General features: G+C 53.3%; 1 protein-coding gene across 1 annotated transcript; it reads right to left on the minus strand.

Moving 5' to 3' along the window:
* Positions 1 to 208: 208 nt before the first annotated feature.
* On the minus strand, positions 209 to 16,280 carry ZNF853 (zinc finger protein 853). Its single transcript, XM_064296011.1, has 3 exons — positions 16,167 to 16,280; positions 15,271 to 15,393; positions 209 to 12,108 (listed from the first exon to the last, which is right to left on the minus strand). The coding sequence occupies exons 2-3, from the start codon at positions 15,353 to 15,355 to the stop codon at positions 9,878 to 9,880; spliced, it is 2,316 nt and encodes a 771-aa protein (XP_064152081.1). The 5' UTR covers positions 15,356 to 15,393; positions 16,167 to 16,280; the 3' UTR covers positions 209 to 9,877.
* Positions 16,281 to 16,484: the final 204 nt, after the last annotated feature.

Here is a 16,484-nt window from a genome sequence, read left to right on the forward strand (position 1 = left end):
CTGCGGGTCCTGCTTTCCTGGAGACCCCGGCTACCACCGCCGGCCGGAGACCCCCGTCCCACCCTCGAAGACCCTAGCGCCCACAGCCCGCCGGGAGACCCCAGTCCGCCGCAGACCCCAGAGGCCCCCCACCCGCCCGGAGACCCCAACCCCACCCCAGAAGACGCCGGAGGTTCCACCGCCCCAGCACCCCCCCTAACGCAGCCAGGCCTCCTCCATTCACCCGTGGTGTAGCGAGCGCTGCTGAGTGCCAGACCCTGAGCTAGGCGCCCCCCGCTAGCCCTTGGGACCTTATCCGCGCCCCAGGACAGGAGACAGAGCCGGTGACCGTTCTGGGGGGCCTCGTGGTCAGAAGTCTGTGCGGGGGTGGGGAGGGAACCCTGTCACAGCTAAGGCTTAAGGATCCCGGTGATCTCTCACGGGTGATGGAGCAGGTGGGCAGGTTGTTGGCAACCCCACCGGCCCACTGTCACTGCAGGGACTGTTGTGGGCTACCTACTGCAGGTTTGGTAATAGGGCCGGCACTGGTAAACTCCTGGGGCAGGATTGGGGGTTAGGGGGCCAGAAGTGTCTTGAACTGAGGGGTGCGGTAGGCTATGTGGCAGCTGAGGGCAAGACAAGCATAGGGTGAGGAGGCTTCCCAGAGGCGGGACAAGTGGTCAGAGGACCCGGGAGGGCAGGGCTGTGAAGCAGAGGAAATAGCCCATGCTAAGATACAAGTGAGGGGCCACGTTTGAACTGTGGGAACGTGAGGCCAGCATCCCCCCCACCCCCCCGCGCCAGGATACCCAGCTGGGGTCCAGTGGTGCGCTGGGGCCCTGCAGAGGTCCGGGGCCCCTTTTCAGCCTCTGTGAGGAATGGTGTGGCCCAGGCTTCTGCCCAGCCTGTACCACTATTTTTAGTGGTTTTCTGTAGTTCCACACACATTAAACGTTCAAGACAGGGCAGCACTCTGAGCTAGAGGCAGGTTTACAGCTGTTTGAAATAACAGCTCCTCCCTCCAGAACACAGCCCTTGGCTGGGGTGCTGCTCAGGCCCAGGAAGAGTCAAACCTCTGTCCCATAGAGGGTACAACCCCTGTGCAAACCCTGGCCTCTTCTGAACACAGAGCACCAGGCTACCCACCCCTCAGCCGAACCCGACCCTCAGAATGACGGTTCGGCTCTTGGTGGTCCCAGGCAGAAATTAGGCTTGTCACCTCCCAGCCGCCCCCCACACGTATGACTTCTTGAGCAAGATGTGCTCAGGTGGACTGCCCACCCTTCTGTGGGAATGCAGCCACTTGGTAAGAGACTGAGAAATGTACAGTCACATAAACATCAATGCCCCACCTAACCCCTTCCATCTGGTTCTGCTCTCTGCTGAGCCCTGAGACTGGGTTTGCACCTCGTCATGGCCTTGGACTGGCTGAGCCTCCCAGACACCCCTCCCGTGGGCCACAGCATCTTACAGCCTGGTCAGCACAGGGCTAGGCTCTCTCAGATGGGTCTCTCTTGGGCTGCTCCTGTGTCCTGAGGTCACCTGGCTCTGGGCTGACTGTCCCAGGTGCCTGTGGGCATGGATGCTGGGCACGGCCAGGGGCAGGATCTGCCGGGCAGGGCTCTCTTTGCAGTGTGCTGTAGAGCCAGGAGACTCAGTTTTCTGCCCCAGCCCTCTCTCTCCCTGCCTTTTACTCCAGAGTGTGACGCTCTATACAAAGGTGGCACCGTGTGGCCCTGCTGCTCTCAGTCCTGGCCACTGGCCCCTCTGGCCATCCCTCCCTGTGGGTTCTCAGGGTCGCCAATGGCACCCCTCATTTCCGCTGAGGCCAGCAGCCTTATCCCTGGAGTCTCAGTTTTCCATACGCCTCCCAATACACACACACATACGTATACAGGTATACATGCATACACATAAATACACACACTTAACCACTATGCCACCAGGATTTCCCACATAGCCACAGGGGCTGGCAAACCCACGACCGGCAGGCCGGAGAGCAGGACTGTTGCTCACAGTCTGTGAAGATCGATGAATCCCAAGATTGGCAGGCAAGACCACAGGTAAGCTGCTAGCTGAAGTCCCAGGAACCAGAGGTCAGACAAACAGGAGCCAGCTGCAGGATCCAGAAGGTGCAACCCCCGCCCCCCTGCCTGAACTCGATGTAGGCCACACGCACAAGGAAACTCCCCTTCAACTGACTGTCTACTCACAGCAGATCCCATCATGGGGGTGATCGCATATCAAATCTCAACAGGGAAATGACCAAAACATTATACGACTGCCAAAACTCTGAGAACCATGGCCCAGCCAAGATGATACACAACCATCACATACACACATATGCACATATGCACACGTACATATACCTATATACACACATACATGTACACATATGCATGATAGGAATCATATACATACATGTCAGTTTGTCGTACTCTGAGGGCTTGCATGTTGCTGTGATGCTGGAAGCTATGCCACCGGTATTCAAATACCAGCAGGGTCACCCATGGTGGACAGGTTTCAGGTGAGCTTCCAGACTAAGACAGACTAGGAAGAAGGATCCGGCAGTCTACTTCTGAAAAGCATTAGCCAGTGAAAACCTTATGAATAGCAGTGGAACACTGACTGATACAGTGCCAGAAGACGAGCCCCCCAGGTTGGAAGGAATTCAAAAGACAACCGGGGAAGAGCTGCCTCATCAAAGTAGAGTCGACCTTAATGATGTGGATGGAATCAAGCTTTCGAGACCTGCATTTGCTGATGTGGCACAACTCAAAATGAGAAATAATAGCTGCAAATATCCATTAATAATTGGAACATGGACTGTACGAAGTATGAACCTAGGAAAGTTGGAAAGCATCAAAAATGAAATGGAACGCATAAACATCAATATCCTAGGCATTAGTGAGCTGAAATGGGCTGGTATTGGCTATTTTGAATCAGACAATCATATGGTCTACTATATGGGGAATGACAACTTGAAGAGGAATGGCATCGCATTCATTGTCAAAAAGAACATTTCGAGATTTACCCTGATGTACAATGCTGTCAGTGACAGGATAATATCCATATCCCTACAAGAAAGACCAGTTAATACGACTATTATTCAAACTTACGCACCAGCCACTAAGGCCAAAGATGAAGAAATTGAAGATTTTTACCAACTTCTGCAGTCTGAAATTGATCAAACATGCAATCAAGATGCATTACACTGCATGGTTTAAAGTCAAGAAAGGTGTGCATCAAGGTTGTATCCTTTCATCATACTTATTCTGTCTGTACGTTGAGCAAACAATCTGGGAAGCTGGACTATATGAAGAAGAACGGAGCATCAGGATCGGAGGAAGACTCATCAACAACCTGCAATATGCAGATGATGCAACCTTACTTGTTGAAAGCCAAAAGGACTTGAAGCACTTACTGATGAAGATCAAAGACTACAGCCTTCAGCATGGATTACACCTCAACATAAAGAAAACAAAAATCCTCACAACTGGACCAATGAGCAACATCATGATGAACGGAGAAAAGATTGAAGTTGTCAAAGATTTCATTTTACTGGAATCCACAATCAACACCCATGGAAGCAGCAGTCAAGAAATCAAATGATGCATTGCACTGGGCAAATGTGCTGCAAAGGACCTCTTTAAAGTGTTAAAAAACAAAGATGTCACCCTGAAGACTAAGGTGCGCCTGACACAAGCCATGGTGTTTTCAATCGCCTCATATGCATGTGAAAACTAGATGATGAATAAGGAAGACCGAAGAAGAATTGAAGCCTTTGAACTATGGTATCGGTGAAGAACATTGAGCATACTGTGGACTGCCAAAGAATGAACAAATTCGTCCTGGAAGAAGCACCACCAGAATGCTTCTTCGGAGCAAGGATGGCGAGACTATGCCTCACATACTTTGGACATGTTATCAGGGGGGACCAGTTCCTGGAGAAGGACATCATGCTTGTAAAGTAGAGGGTCAGCAAAAAAGAGGAAGGCCCTCAATGAGATGGACTGACACAGTGGCTGCAACAATGGGCTCAAACACAACAACGAGTGTGAGGATGGCACAGGACCAGGCAGTGTTTTGTTCTGTTGTACATAGGGTCCCTATGAGTTGAAACTGACTCAACAGCACCTAACAACAACAACATACATGTGCATATGCATATATACACACACAAACACACATTCATCTACAAACACATGCATAAATACACATTACATACACATACATTATACATAGAAATGTACACTCACATGTTTGATGCATACATGCAGACACGCATATACAACACACACACTCTGCTTTCCTTCATTCTCAACAGGAACTCTTGGTCAGGCCACGCGCATGTGCTCACACTGTAAGTGTTTCCCTGATGACAGACTTACTCAGCTTGTGGGTGTCTGACACCGGCCATGTGCCCTGTGCCCATGCCAGGGTTCTCAGCCTGGCTGTCCAGTTGGTGGGGATGGTGGGGGGACAGGAGCTTCAAGTGGGGTCTGTCCCAGCTCCCCAGGCTCTGAGCAGAAGGACTGAGGACTCCATGTGGGCAGAAGGGCTGCAGAGAGAGGGATGTATGAAGGAAGCGTGGAAGCTGATCAGTGGAGTGGGGGGATGCCAGCAAGAGAGGGACCTGCAAGAACTGAAGCAAGGCCTGAAGGGGCACACAGCTCCTAGGACAGCCTGTGGTGTCCAGACACACCACTCGAGACCCTGCTGAGGCCCATTCCCACCCACAGAGGTGCAGTGCGGGGTCTCCTGGGATCACTGTGTGGCTCTCAGAAGTCAACATTACAACAGTCCTTTGGTAACAAGTAGAAGCATAACAAGGTGCTGGCATTCTGTATAATAGTGGTTGAGACTGGGGTGGGTTTGGACGTTATCTTTTGACATGATGGGCTAGGGTATAGATGTGCCCCAAACTTGCCCACCTACGGGGGTCCTGGTGGGCTGGGAACATAAGGAACATCAGGGCTGGGAGCACTGTAAAACACCCCCAAAGCCGCACAGCCTGCACCTATAAAGACCAGAAGCCTCACGTCAACATGAGATGCCTGAGGATATGGGGTTCAAGGGACAGGTGAGCAGGCCTGTCAGGGCCCAATCCATTGGACAGGTGACATTCCACCACTTGACCTTATTTTGGAAATATAAGTGAAGCAATACTCTAGTTGGCTGCCCATCTGTTCTGCCTCTACGAACACCATGGTCTATTAGCCATCACCATAGACACCCATGGGTCTGGGCCTCCTGGATGCCACTCCAAACTTATTGCCTCTAGTGGAGTCCCTGGGTGGTACAAATGGTTGTTAATGCACTCAGCTGCTAACTGGAAAGTTGGAGCTTCAAGTCTACCCAGAGGCACCTCAGAAGAAAGGCTGGTGGTCTCCTTCTGAAAACTCAGCCACTGAAAACCCTACGGAGCTCAGTTCTACTCTGACACACACAGTTGCCATGAGTCAGGGAAGACTTGACGGCAACTGGGTGGTTTCCCTTTGATGGTTAAGTGCCACATCTGTCCACTGGCCCTCCAGGATTCTGTCATTCTCCCTTGACATGAGGGAATCCGATTCCAAGACAGCATGTCTAACGTCAGCACAGGTATACGGAGAAGAGCTACTATTGACCTTCTCAGTGGTGTGGCACCCCTTTTCCAGCACGTTCCTTATCTGCTTAGTGAAGGGAGTGTCTGTCCTTTTGGCCCCTCCCAAGGAACATAGCCAGCAGTGGGTTCTTGGGAGTAAAATAGCTATTTCCTCCAGGCCTTTCGGTACCTTCCTCAGCATTCTGCCAAGGCAGTCCTGGCAACTCCAAACTCATTGACAGCAGTCCATCATTACATCCACGCTTCCAGGAACCACCCCAGAAGAGTATTAAGATCAGCTCCAGGGCCTTTGCCAGGGCATTACATCCAGGGACATAGGAGGATGCTCCCATTTCAATAAACTCTCCCTTCCCCAGCCTAATACCCCACCCACCAAGTCTATCATCTTCAAGATCCATTCCCAGGCACTCTCTCCTGGTTCCTACCGGTGTGTATTAGCCAGGTGTTACAGTTTCTCGAGTAGCCCTGGTGATGCGGTAGTTAAAGCGGTTGACTGTTAACCAAAAGGTCAGTGGCTCAAACCCACCAGCTGCTCTGGGGGAGAAAGATGTGGCAGTCTGCTTCTGTAAACATCACGGCCTTGGAAACCCTATAGGACAGTTCTACCATGTCCTGTAGGGTTGCTGAGAGTCAGAGCTGACACAACAGATAGATCTAACGGCCAGAAGGGCCATTGGGGGCAGATCTTGGGGGGGAGTGTGGCAAAAGCAACTTAAAAGACATCTGTCACAATAAGCTCTCTGCATAGTGTTCAGGGAAGCTGGTGGGGGGATGGGTGAAGCTACCTTTAGCAAAGGAGAGTAGGCCACTTCTGCAGGCCCAGAGGGTTTGGGGGAGCCTGGGGACTCAGAGTTCCCGGTACATCACCAGATACCCCCAATCCAAGTGGGAAAGTCTCTCTCCTTCCACATTGGGGCCCTGACTGGAGTATGGGAGCTTGGAGGGCTGAAGTGACAGCCTTCTCTGGCATCCAGCTGTGCTCATGCCCCAGGGCTGAGGCTGGCCTTCAGTCTGTCCTCAGCTGCAGGAAATGAGGGTGTCTTTAAATCCCGGCAGGGAGGGCTCCTGTCACTCTGCCTTAGGCTGATAATTGTGGACCTGGTACTGTCATTTTCCCTCATCACGGGATTGACTGTACTCAGCAAAACCACCATTCCACAGTCCCGACAGCGACCAGTTCGCTCATATATCTCAAGTGCTCAGGATACCACGTGAGCTGGAGCATCCCGTCCCACCTAGTCTCCCAGGGGGTCCCAGCCAGAGGTCCCCACAACTCACCATCCACCAGGGGGTCCCTGTGGCTCTCCAACAAGGGATCCAAACCCAGAATCCCACCTGTAGTGTAGATGCCACTTCCTAGGACCACCTTCAATGCCATCAGTCTTAGGATGGGTTCCCAAGAAGCAGACCTTGAAACAAGGATTTGTGTGAAGTGATCTAGTCAGGAAGTGCTCCTTTGGGGTGCAGGAGTGAGAAAAGTGGGACAGGGAAAGAGAGGAAGCCAAGTAAGGGCTTGAGCTCAAACAGAGTCCTGCAAAGGGTGTTTCCCCCCGATCCCATCAGGAATCTCTGGAGTGTAGTAAGCACCTCAGAGCCATCCTGACCAGAGGCAGGACAGCTTGGCTTGCACGCTCCTCCCAACCATCTTTCTTTGCTGAGAGGCCCTTCTCAGGCACTTCCGGCTCTCAGTACAGGGGGATAAAAGTGGATCCTGCACCCCAAATTCTTCTTCAAAGAAGAACTGAAGATGCTGACTGTTTGGAGGCGGAAGCTGGGGAGCAGGAGGACACGGAAATGGTACAAAAGGGTCTGAGAGGATCTGCCTGGTCGAGTCTTAATAGAATCAAGGAATCTCAGGGCAGGAAGGTGCCTCCAGGCCTCGTGACTCTCCTGCTCTGGGGGCATCCAGATGTGCTTTTTAAAACACCCGACGTTGGCAATCTCAGCCCCAGACTCCACTCTGTCGTTGAGCTGAGTTGTTACAGATCCCATCCCTACAGGAGTCGAGACTGTCCTCTCAAGTGTCTAACCTCTGGTCCGCATTCCTCCCACAAGGGTTTTAGTGAGTAAGTCCATTTCCTGGCTACAGTGTGCCTGACCTAAGCCAGGGTATTTTCAATCGCCTCAATATGCACATGAAAGCTGGACAACGAATAAGGAAGACCGGAGAAGAATTGATGCCTTTGAATTATAGTGTTCATGAAGAATATTGAATATATATCATGGACTGCCAGAAAAACGAACAAGTCTGTCTTGGAAGAAGTATTAGCCAGAATGCTCCAAAGAAGCAAGGACGGTGAGAATTCATCTCACTTGCTTTGGACATGTTATCAGGAGGGACCAGTCCCTGGAGAAGGACATCATGCTTGGTAAAGTGGAAGGTCATCGAAAAAGAGGAAGACCCTCAATGAGATGGGCTGACACAATGGCTGCAACCATGGGTTCAAACACATCAACGATTGTGAGGACAGCTCAGGACCAGGCAATGTTTCATTCTGTTATACACAGGATCACTATGAGTTAGAGTCAACTCAGTGGCATCTAACAACAACATTCTCTGGTCAAGGACCTCAGGCTGGCAGGCAGGTTGTGGGATGAGGAGTGCCAGATGTGTGCCTAAATAATAAGCCCCATGTTCTAGAACAACTAGTGAGCTCTCGTGGTGCAGTGGTTAAGGGGGCTCAACTGCTAACCAGAAGGTCTGTGGTTCAAACCCACTAGCCCCTCCATGGGAGAAAGATGCGGCAGTCTGCTTCTATAAAGATCACAGCCTTGAAACCCTATAGGGCAATTCTATTCTGTCCTGTGGGGTGCTCTGAGTCAGAATTTACTCTACAGCAATAGGTTTAGAACAACCAGGAAAACTTTCCTTAGAAATCCACCCAAACTACAGGTGAAAACACAAAGGCAGGACAATGAAGTCACTTGTTTTCATTTATTTTTCTTTTTTTGTTTCTCACTTACCAACACATTTGTAAAATGTAACAGGCTGTGTTAGCAACAGAGAGGCAGGGAGGAAAGAGCCGAGCAGGATGGACGCAGCCTCAGGTGGGAAGCCAGGTAGAAGAGGAAGTGCTTGGGGACCAGGGGGCAGGCATCATTCTGCCTTGCCACAAGGCATCAGCAACTGCTGCTGCTCTCATGGTGCCCCAGATGATTTTATAACTGTCGTAAAGACCAGCTCTGTGGCCCCAATCCTTGTCCTCAACATTCTCCTCCTACCCCCACCCAGCCCCTGAGACCCAACTCCATAACCTCAGCCCCTGGGCAGCACCTCAGAAGCTTAGAACTGGTGGGCCCCAGGGAGGGGCTCTTTCTGAGGGGTCCCCTCCTTCAAACCTTGGATAGCACTCCCAGAATGCTCTCTGCTTCAGCCATAGGCTTTTACTCAGTAGGACTGAAGGAGACGCTGTAGGCATTGGAACATGGCAACCAAGAGGCCCACAGTCCAGTGCCTCAGCCCTGCCACCAAGTGTGCTAGAACCTGGGCTATCCTGGAGGGAAGGTTTTTACCTCCAACCCAGGGCACGACTTTCTGGCACTTCCACTTTGACCCAGTAAGTGCTTTGCCCCTGTGTTTATAAACACAAGCATTTTAACCAGAATGATATCCACCCTGATATATTTTCATTCCAGAAAGTATTTCCAAGGCAAATGCCACTGAGGACAACAAAATGCCTTGAGCAGTTTTCCATGCGGTGCAGACACGTTGTTTCCTTCTGTCCTTTTTTCCCCTTCAAACAGTTTCCATCAGGATCAAATCCTTGTCACATAAGCGTTACCACCTATACTTGATTCACTGCTTAATGTTCACTCCATGTCAAATGTCATCAACTGTCCCATCTGTCACTGGGAGTTTTCTTTTGTGGCTCTCATTTCTAGTACCTTCCAATTTCCCCAAGGCGACATTTGGCCAATCTTGGTACTCAACAACACATTTTTACCATGTGCTGTTTTAGCCATAACCCCTTTCCCCTTGCCAGTTGTTTCTGGGCTTATGATAAGTTATGACTTGGTGGTACTTCTCAGTTAATCCGGGAGAAACATGGAAGCCTTTTCCTAACAACATTCCAGGATTTCTCGAAAGACCACAAAATGGGGTCAAAACGTCCTAGTATGTGCTGTGCTTCCTGCGCAGGGGCAGGTGGGAGGAGCGCTAGCCCCCCTGGCCTTTAAGCTCAAGGACCACCTCCATTCCAACCGTGGCTCCCACCTTGGCACCCCCATCTGGACTTTGACCGCTCATGCCCGGGCAGCTTGGCTTCCCGGGCATCACTGGCGCACGAAGCCTCAAGGTGCCTTGTTCATGGGTGCGGCTGCCACGGTGCCCTGCTCTGGGCACAACGGCGTGGCTGTGGCCGTGGGCCTCGAGCTGCGGAGCAGGCCCAGGCCCCGAGAGCGGCCGGCGCCGTGCAGCTGGCGCTCGTGGCGGCGGATCTGTACCTTGTGGCGGAAGCGCTCTCCGCAGTCTTCGCAGACATAGGGTCGCTCCCCCGAGTGCGTACGCCGATGGCGCAGCAGGTTGGACGAGACGCTAAAGCGCTTGCCGCAGTCGCTGCAGGCGTAGGGCCGCTCGCCCGTGTGCGTGCGCTGGTGCTGAACGAGTGCTGAGCTCTCGCTGAAGCGCTTGGCGCAGTAGGAGCAGGCGTAGGGCTTCTCGCCCGTGTGGATGCGCTGGTGCGTCACCAGGTTTGAGTGCTGCGAGAAGCCCTTGCCGCACTCGCCGCAGCGGTGCGGTCGCTCCCCGGTGTGCGTGGCCTGGTGCCGCACCAAGTCCGTGCTGCGGCTGAAGCCCTTGCCGCACTCGCCGCAGATAGTGGGCCGGTCCCGTGCGCGCCGCCGCCGCCGCTGTCGGGCCGGCGTCAGGGCTGCGCTGCCCGCGGGGCCTGGGATAGCCACCACCGCTGATGTGGCCACGGTGGGCAGCACCATGAGCTCCTGCACCACCACGTAGCCTGGGGGCGCCACAACGACTGTGGCTGGAGCCCCGGGCCCCGCCGCCCCACCAGCCCCTGCCGCGGGCACCAACTCCAGCTGCAGCTCCGGCTGCACGGGCGTCAGCTCCAGCTGCACCTCCTGCTGCTGCGCGCCCAGGTCCACCGGGGTCAGCTCCAGCTGCACCTCCTGCTGCTCCAGCTGCTGCTGCTGCTGCTCCAGCTGCTGCTCCAGTTGCTGCAGCTGCTCCTGCAGTTTGAGCTGCAGCTGCCGCTGCTCCTGCTGCCGCTCCAGCTCCTGCCGCTGCTGCTCCAGCTCCTGCCGCTGCTGCTCCAGCTCCTGCTCCGTCCCCAGATCCACGGGCATGAGCTCCAGCTCCACCTCTTCGTCCTCGTCTGGCTCCTCTGCAGGGGGCTGCAGCTGCTGCTGTTGCAACTGTCCTTGCTGCTGTTGCAACAGCTGCTGCTGTAACTGTTCCTGCTGTCGCTGCAGTAACTGCTGTTGTTGCTGCAGCTGCTGCTGCTGCAACAATTGCTGCTGCTGCAGGTGCTGCTGCTGTAACTGTTCCTGCTGCTGCTGCAACAGTTGCAGCTCTTGCTGTAGTTGTTCCTGCTGCTGTTGTTGTAACTGTTGTTGTAACTGTAATGGTTCCTGGGGCTGTAAGAGTTTCTGTTGTTGCAATTGCTGCTGCTGCTGGTGTAACAGCTGCTGCTGTAACTGTACCTGCTGTTGTTGCAGCAGCTGCTGCTCTTGCACGTGCTGCGACTGTAACTGTTCCTGCTGTTGCTGCAACAGCTGTAACAGTTTCTGCTGTTGCAATTGCTGCTCTGGTTGTAGGAGCAGCACCTGCTGCTGTAAGTGTGCCTGCTGTTGCTGCGGCAGCTGCCGCTCTTGCACTTGTTGTTGCTGTAACTGCCCTTGTTGTGGCAGCTGCTGCTCTTCCCCCTGCTGCTGCTGCAATGGTCCCTGCTGCTGTAGCTGTACCGGCTGTTGTTGCAACAGTTGCTGCTGCAACGGTTGCTGCTGTTGTGGCGGCAGCCGTAACTGTACCGGCTGTTGTGGCGGCGGCCGTAACTGTACCGGCTGTTGTGGCGGCGGCTGTAACTGTACCGGCTGTTGTGGCGGCGGCTGTAGCTGTACCGGCTGTTGTGGCGGCGGCTGTAGCTGTACCTGCTGTTGTGGCGGCGGCTGTAGCTGTACCGGCTGTTGTGGTGGCGGCTGCTGTTCTTGGGCTTGCTGCTGCTGCAGCGGTTCCTGCTGCTGTACAGAGCGAGGTTGTCCCTGTAGCTCCCGCTGTTGTCGAGGCAGCTGCCCTTGTCCATCTTGCTGCTGCTGCTGCTGCAGTCCCGGCTGATGGCCTGCTAACTGGTTTGGGGGCTGCTGTTGCTGCAACTGCTCTCGCTGCGGCCGTCGATGCAGCTCTGGCTGCCGCTCTAACTGCTGCAGTTGCAACTCCTGCTGTCCTAGCTGGGCTTCCGCAGTGAACTCACCGGCCCCCATCGGGTCTGAGACCGCTGGCCGCGCTGGGCTGCTGCTCCCCTCCTGAACCTCTTCTTCCTCCTGGCTCTCACTCCCGCCACTGCCACCTGTAGTGGAAATGGCAGGAAGCTGGGAAAGAAAGACCTACAGGCAGCTCTCTGGTCCAGACACCCAGAACCTCCCCTTGCCCCATGCGCAGCCACTCAGGGATACACCAAGAGCTCCCAGCAGGGACCCCAGAGCACCAAATCAACGGGGCAGAAATGGAAACGTCCAGAGAGGTTGGCTTGGCTTGGTAACATACCCAGAAGGCTGCTGGTCACCTGGCACAGGATCCAGGTCCTGATGCCTCCTCTTGGCCTCCCTTCACCTGGACCCCATGCTCTTAGAGCTTGGCACTGACACCAGTTCAGGTGCCCGGGGCTCCCCGACACAATTCCCTGAGAAGTCTTAGATGCGTAATTACCATCCAGTGGGAGTCAATGAACCTGCCATTCCAAAGGCCAAAACATCAACCCCATGATGAACTCTGACCTCTGTGAAAAGTCACACCTTAAAGAGATGAAGCTCTCCTCTGTAATAGTGAAGAATTCTTATAAAGTTGCCTGGAAGTGTGACCAGAATTAGTTTCTGAAAGTCACTAATGTGTCACAGAAAATGCTAGGCTTTGAATGGGAAGTCCTCAGTTCAAATCTTAACTACCATCTGTAGGCTCAGGGTGCTGTCTGCAAGGCAGCTTCCTGATACCCACACCTTGAGTCTAATGAGTTAACCATGAAGGGCCCTGGCATATTCCCTGAAACCTGGTCCAAACCAAACCGGTTGCCATTGAATTGATTCTGACTCATAGCAACCCTACAGGACAGAGGAGAACTGCCCCATAGGGTTTCCAAGAAGCGGCTGATGGATCTGAACTGCCGACCTTTTGGTTAACAGTTGCCCTCTTAACCCCTGTGCCATGCTTGAAAAATCCCTCTCCTGCAGGTTACGAATTAGTTTGCAAACTAACTAACACTTTGGAAATACCAAGTATGGAACTAACTTCATGAGAAACAACCTGAAGACTCAGTGTTTTCGATGGTTATTCTAGGAAGGAAAGGGTTAACTCACAGCCCCAAAACAACACAGCGACTGTCCAATTACTGAAACTCTGGGAACCACCCTTTTCCCATCTGCAAATGGAGAAAAACCATTTTCAGGGATGTTATGAGAATGAGAGAGGAAAATGTGCAGTCCCAGAGCCGTGCAAGGCACGGAGTAAGTTCTGGATGAACAGGAGTTGCCTAAGCCATTACATCTGACCTTCTGCACCATGTCCACGGTCAGTTTCTCAATTTGAGCATTATTATTTGTGTTATCCAGTCCCTAGGTGGCGCAGATGGTTTGCAATCCACTGCTAACCTAAACGTTGGTCATTCAAACCCACCCAACGGAGTCATAGAACAAAGGCCTGGCTATGTGTTTCTGTAAAGGTCATAGCCAAGAAAACTCGATGGAGCATTTCTACTCTGTAAAACACAGGGTCGCCAGGAGTCATACTCAACTTGACAGCAATGGGTTTATTATGTTGGGGGTGAAGGGGAGCTGGTAGTTCAGTGGTAGAATTCTTGCTTCCCATGCAGGAGACCCAGGCTCGATTCCCAGCCAACGCACCTCATGCGCAGCCATCACCCCCTCTGTCAGTGGCTTGTGTGTTATGCTGTGATGTTGAACAGGTTTCAGCAGAGCTTCTGGACTAAGACAGACTAGGAAGAAAGGCCTGGCGATCTACCTCTAAAAATCTGTCAGTTAAAACCCTATGGATCACAATGGTCTGATCGGCAATCAATCATGGGGATGGGGTGCAGGACCAGGCAACATTTCATTCCATTCCATACGTGGGGTCGCCATAAGTGAGAGGCCCACTCGACAGCCACTAACAACGTTGTGTAATCACAAAATCATAATTCTTCTTTAAGTGCGTGACCCTAAGGGCCTTTCTCCGTTCCTGAGTCTGATCTCACTACAGCATTGTATTTTCAATTTTGTCATGGAAAGGAATGAAAGCAATGGTTTGCTTTATAAAAGCTCGTTTTGTGGCCACTTTTCCAGGAATAGAAGGATTTAATAAAACCAAGAATAAAAACACATGTATATAATTTCCTTTTAGAAAAATATTCTTAATGACCTTGGCTTAGGCTGAAGTATCAGTAGATGTATTTCTCATGTACATTCACATCAGCTGGGGGTAGGCAGGTGGCGGATGGGGAGAGCCATGAAAAACCATCCCACCAACAAGTCCAGTGTTTCAAAGATACTCCCTTCTGCTACCTCCTCGGGGAGCAACAGGAATGGATCACGCTGCTGTGTGAGTCTCCGCTTTTCTAGATCAGTCCTTGGTTGTATGGGCACCGGCCACTCCTGACTCCCTGGAGCAGCAGTTTACTTCAGCGTGTTTAACAGAGGCCTTTTGGCAAACAAATGATCAAGTGGTATCTGGTGCGCATACCTTTGTAAGACTTGTCAGTCAGGCTTACAAATCAGAAGATTCTTTGTTTAGTCCTCATGTCCCATCTGACCCCTCTAATTCCCTTGGTTCTTTCTAAGCTCTGTTCAGCCCTGCCTCCGCCCTTTTTCCATACCCCTTAAGCACAGAGTGGAAAATCATCTCCCACAAGCCAGGACACCACAGAAGGATTGACCTAAAAGCTCTGGTTTGCCCAGAGCAGGTCCCAGCGGCAGAAGGGGGTCTTGAAAGTTCTGCAGGGCCACATTTGCCCCTGGGCATCCGGAAGTAGGCAGGGGAAGAGTAGGCAAGGTCAGAGGTCACAGGGGAAAAGAGACATCTTTGAGTCAGTGTCTGAGGAGGGAGGGCAGAGAGATTAGGTCTGGGGACTCATTCCTGGATGCCAGTGGGAGAATGCTGGAGGCCCCCTGGTGGCTAGGGAAACAAAGCCAGCCGGCAGCAGCAAGTATACATCCAGGGATAGGGAGCGTGGGGCTGAGAATGTCAGCACCACCAGGGAGCGCCTCACAGCAACATCTCAGCCTGGCAGAGCTGCCTCAGAAAATTCCAAGGCAAACCTGGCAGTGCTACTAAGGCAGCTGAACTCCGCTGGTGGGAGCAGGTACAACCCTGCAACCACCCAGGCAGCATCCTTCCAGACCAGAAGCTTCTACCACCCTTCATCTCCTCTCTCTGCCACAAGCAGGCCTGGGGCTCTGCCAAAGGGCCACCACTGGGACCCTAGGATCATGTCCTGATTCCGGAGGCCCCACCAGCCCCTCACCTGAGAGGGTGTCAGGCCCTGGGCCCCCATCCTGGAGGCACCGCAACTCCAGCACAAAGGTGTCAGTTGCTGGCCCTAGCTCCATCCTGGTGGTCAGACAGGGGTCCCAGGGAGCTGGCTGTGCTGAAAGGAAGAAAGGAAGCTGTTCAGATGGGGTGGGAATGACACCCACCACAGACAGCCCACAACTTCTATCCCAAGTCTACCCCAGAGTGGACAGCTCCCTCTCTGCGGCAAAAGCTGGACAGCAAAGTCCACACTGGCAGGGAGGGATTGAGGAAGTAAGGGAGGTGGGTGGCTGGAGCCTCAGGGCTGGGGAGGTGGCAGCTGACCCTGGACCCCATTTTCCCACTCAGAAGAAGTCCTTCCTCTCTTCACTTTTGGTGGGCTCACCATTCAGCCCCAAGCAGGAGGGAGAACGTCAGCAAGAGAGGAGCTTAAATCACAGAAAACACAACTTGGGGAATTGTGCAACAAAAGGGAGGCTCGTCCATGTCACATTCCCCCTGCAAAGTGCCAGCAGTTCTGTGCACCTCTCTGGCCTCCTCTCTCCAACACTGCTCTGGGGGCTTGCCCAGCTGCCAAGGCCACCAACGGCCACGGGTCCCCTGCCACATGTGTCCAGACGCCACTCCAGCTCCTTGGGAATGCAGGGAGTTCCAGAGACATACAACCCAGGGAACCAGCAGGGGGCTGGTGGGCCCTGGGCCTGGCCTCTCCTGAGGGCTGTTTTTCCCGTGCTCTCCTGCACACCTGCGTCCACCCTGCTCCTCAGAGCTGTCCCCACATCCAGTCCTCCCCTCACCCCCAACCCCTCTAGCCTTTCAGAGTCCAGTTCAAAGCCTCTTAGGAGGTGCGATCCCGGTCACCCAGCTATGCCCATCCCTGGGCCTCACCTGGTACAGGATGTCCTGCTCCTCACAGCAGCCTCTGCTCTGAAAAGGGGTGATCTGCAAGGGCTGGAAAGTGAAGGCCAAGGAGCTCAGCCAGCTTCTGCCTGAGAGGACTCCATCCCGAAGGAGCCCAGGAGGCGCTGGGCCAGCCTGGGCCTTTTTGGGCACTGCGCAGAGTGTGCGCTGCAGGGCCTCCAGGGTTGCCCTGGGCCAAAAGAGGGGCAGATGGAGTTGGAGAAGGGGCCTGTCCCGAGGAAGTTGCTGGAGACTCCTGAGCAGGGGTAGGTGGGTTGGAGGCAAAGCTGGGGTCCGGCCGCACGG

This window comes from Loxodonta africana, chromosome 12 (genome assembly GCF_030014295.1).
Source record: "Loxodonta africana isolate mLoxAfr1 chromosome 12, mLoxAfr1.hap2, whole genome shotgun sequence".
In the NCBI taxonomy this organism is placed as follows: Eukaryota; Metazoa; Chordata; class Mammalia; order Proboscidea; family Elephantidae; genus Loxodonta; species Loxodonta africana.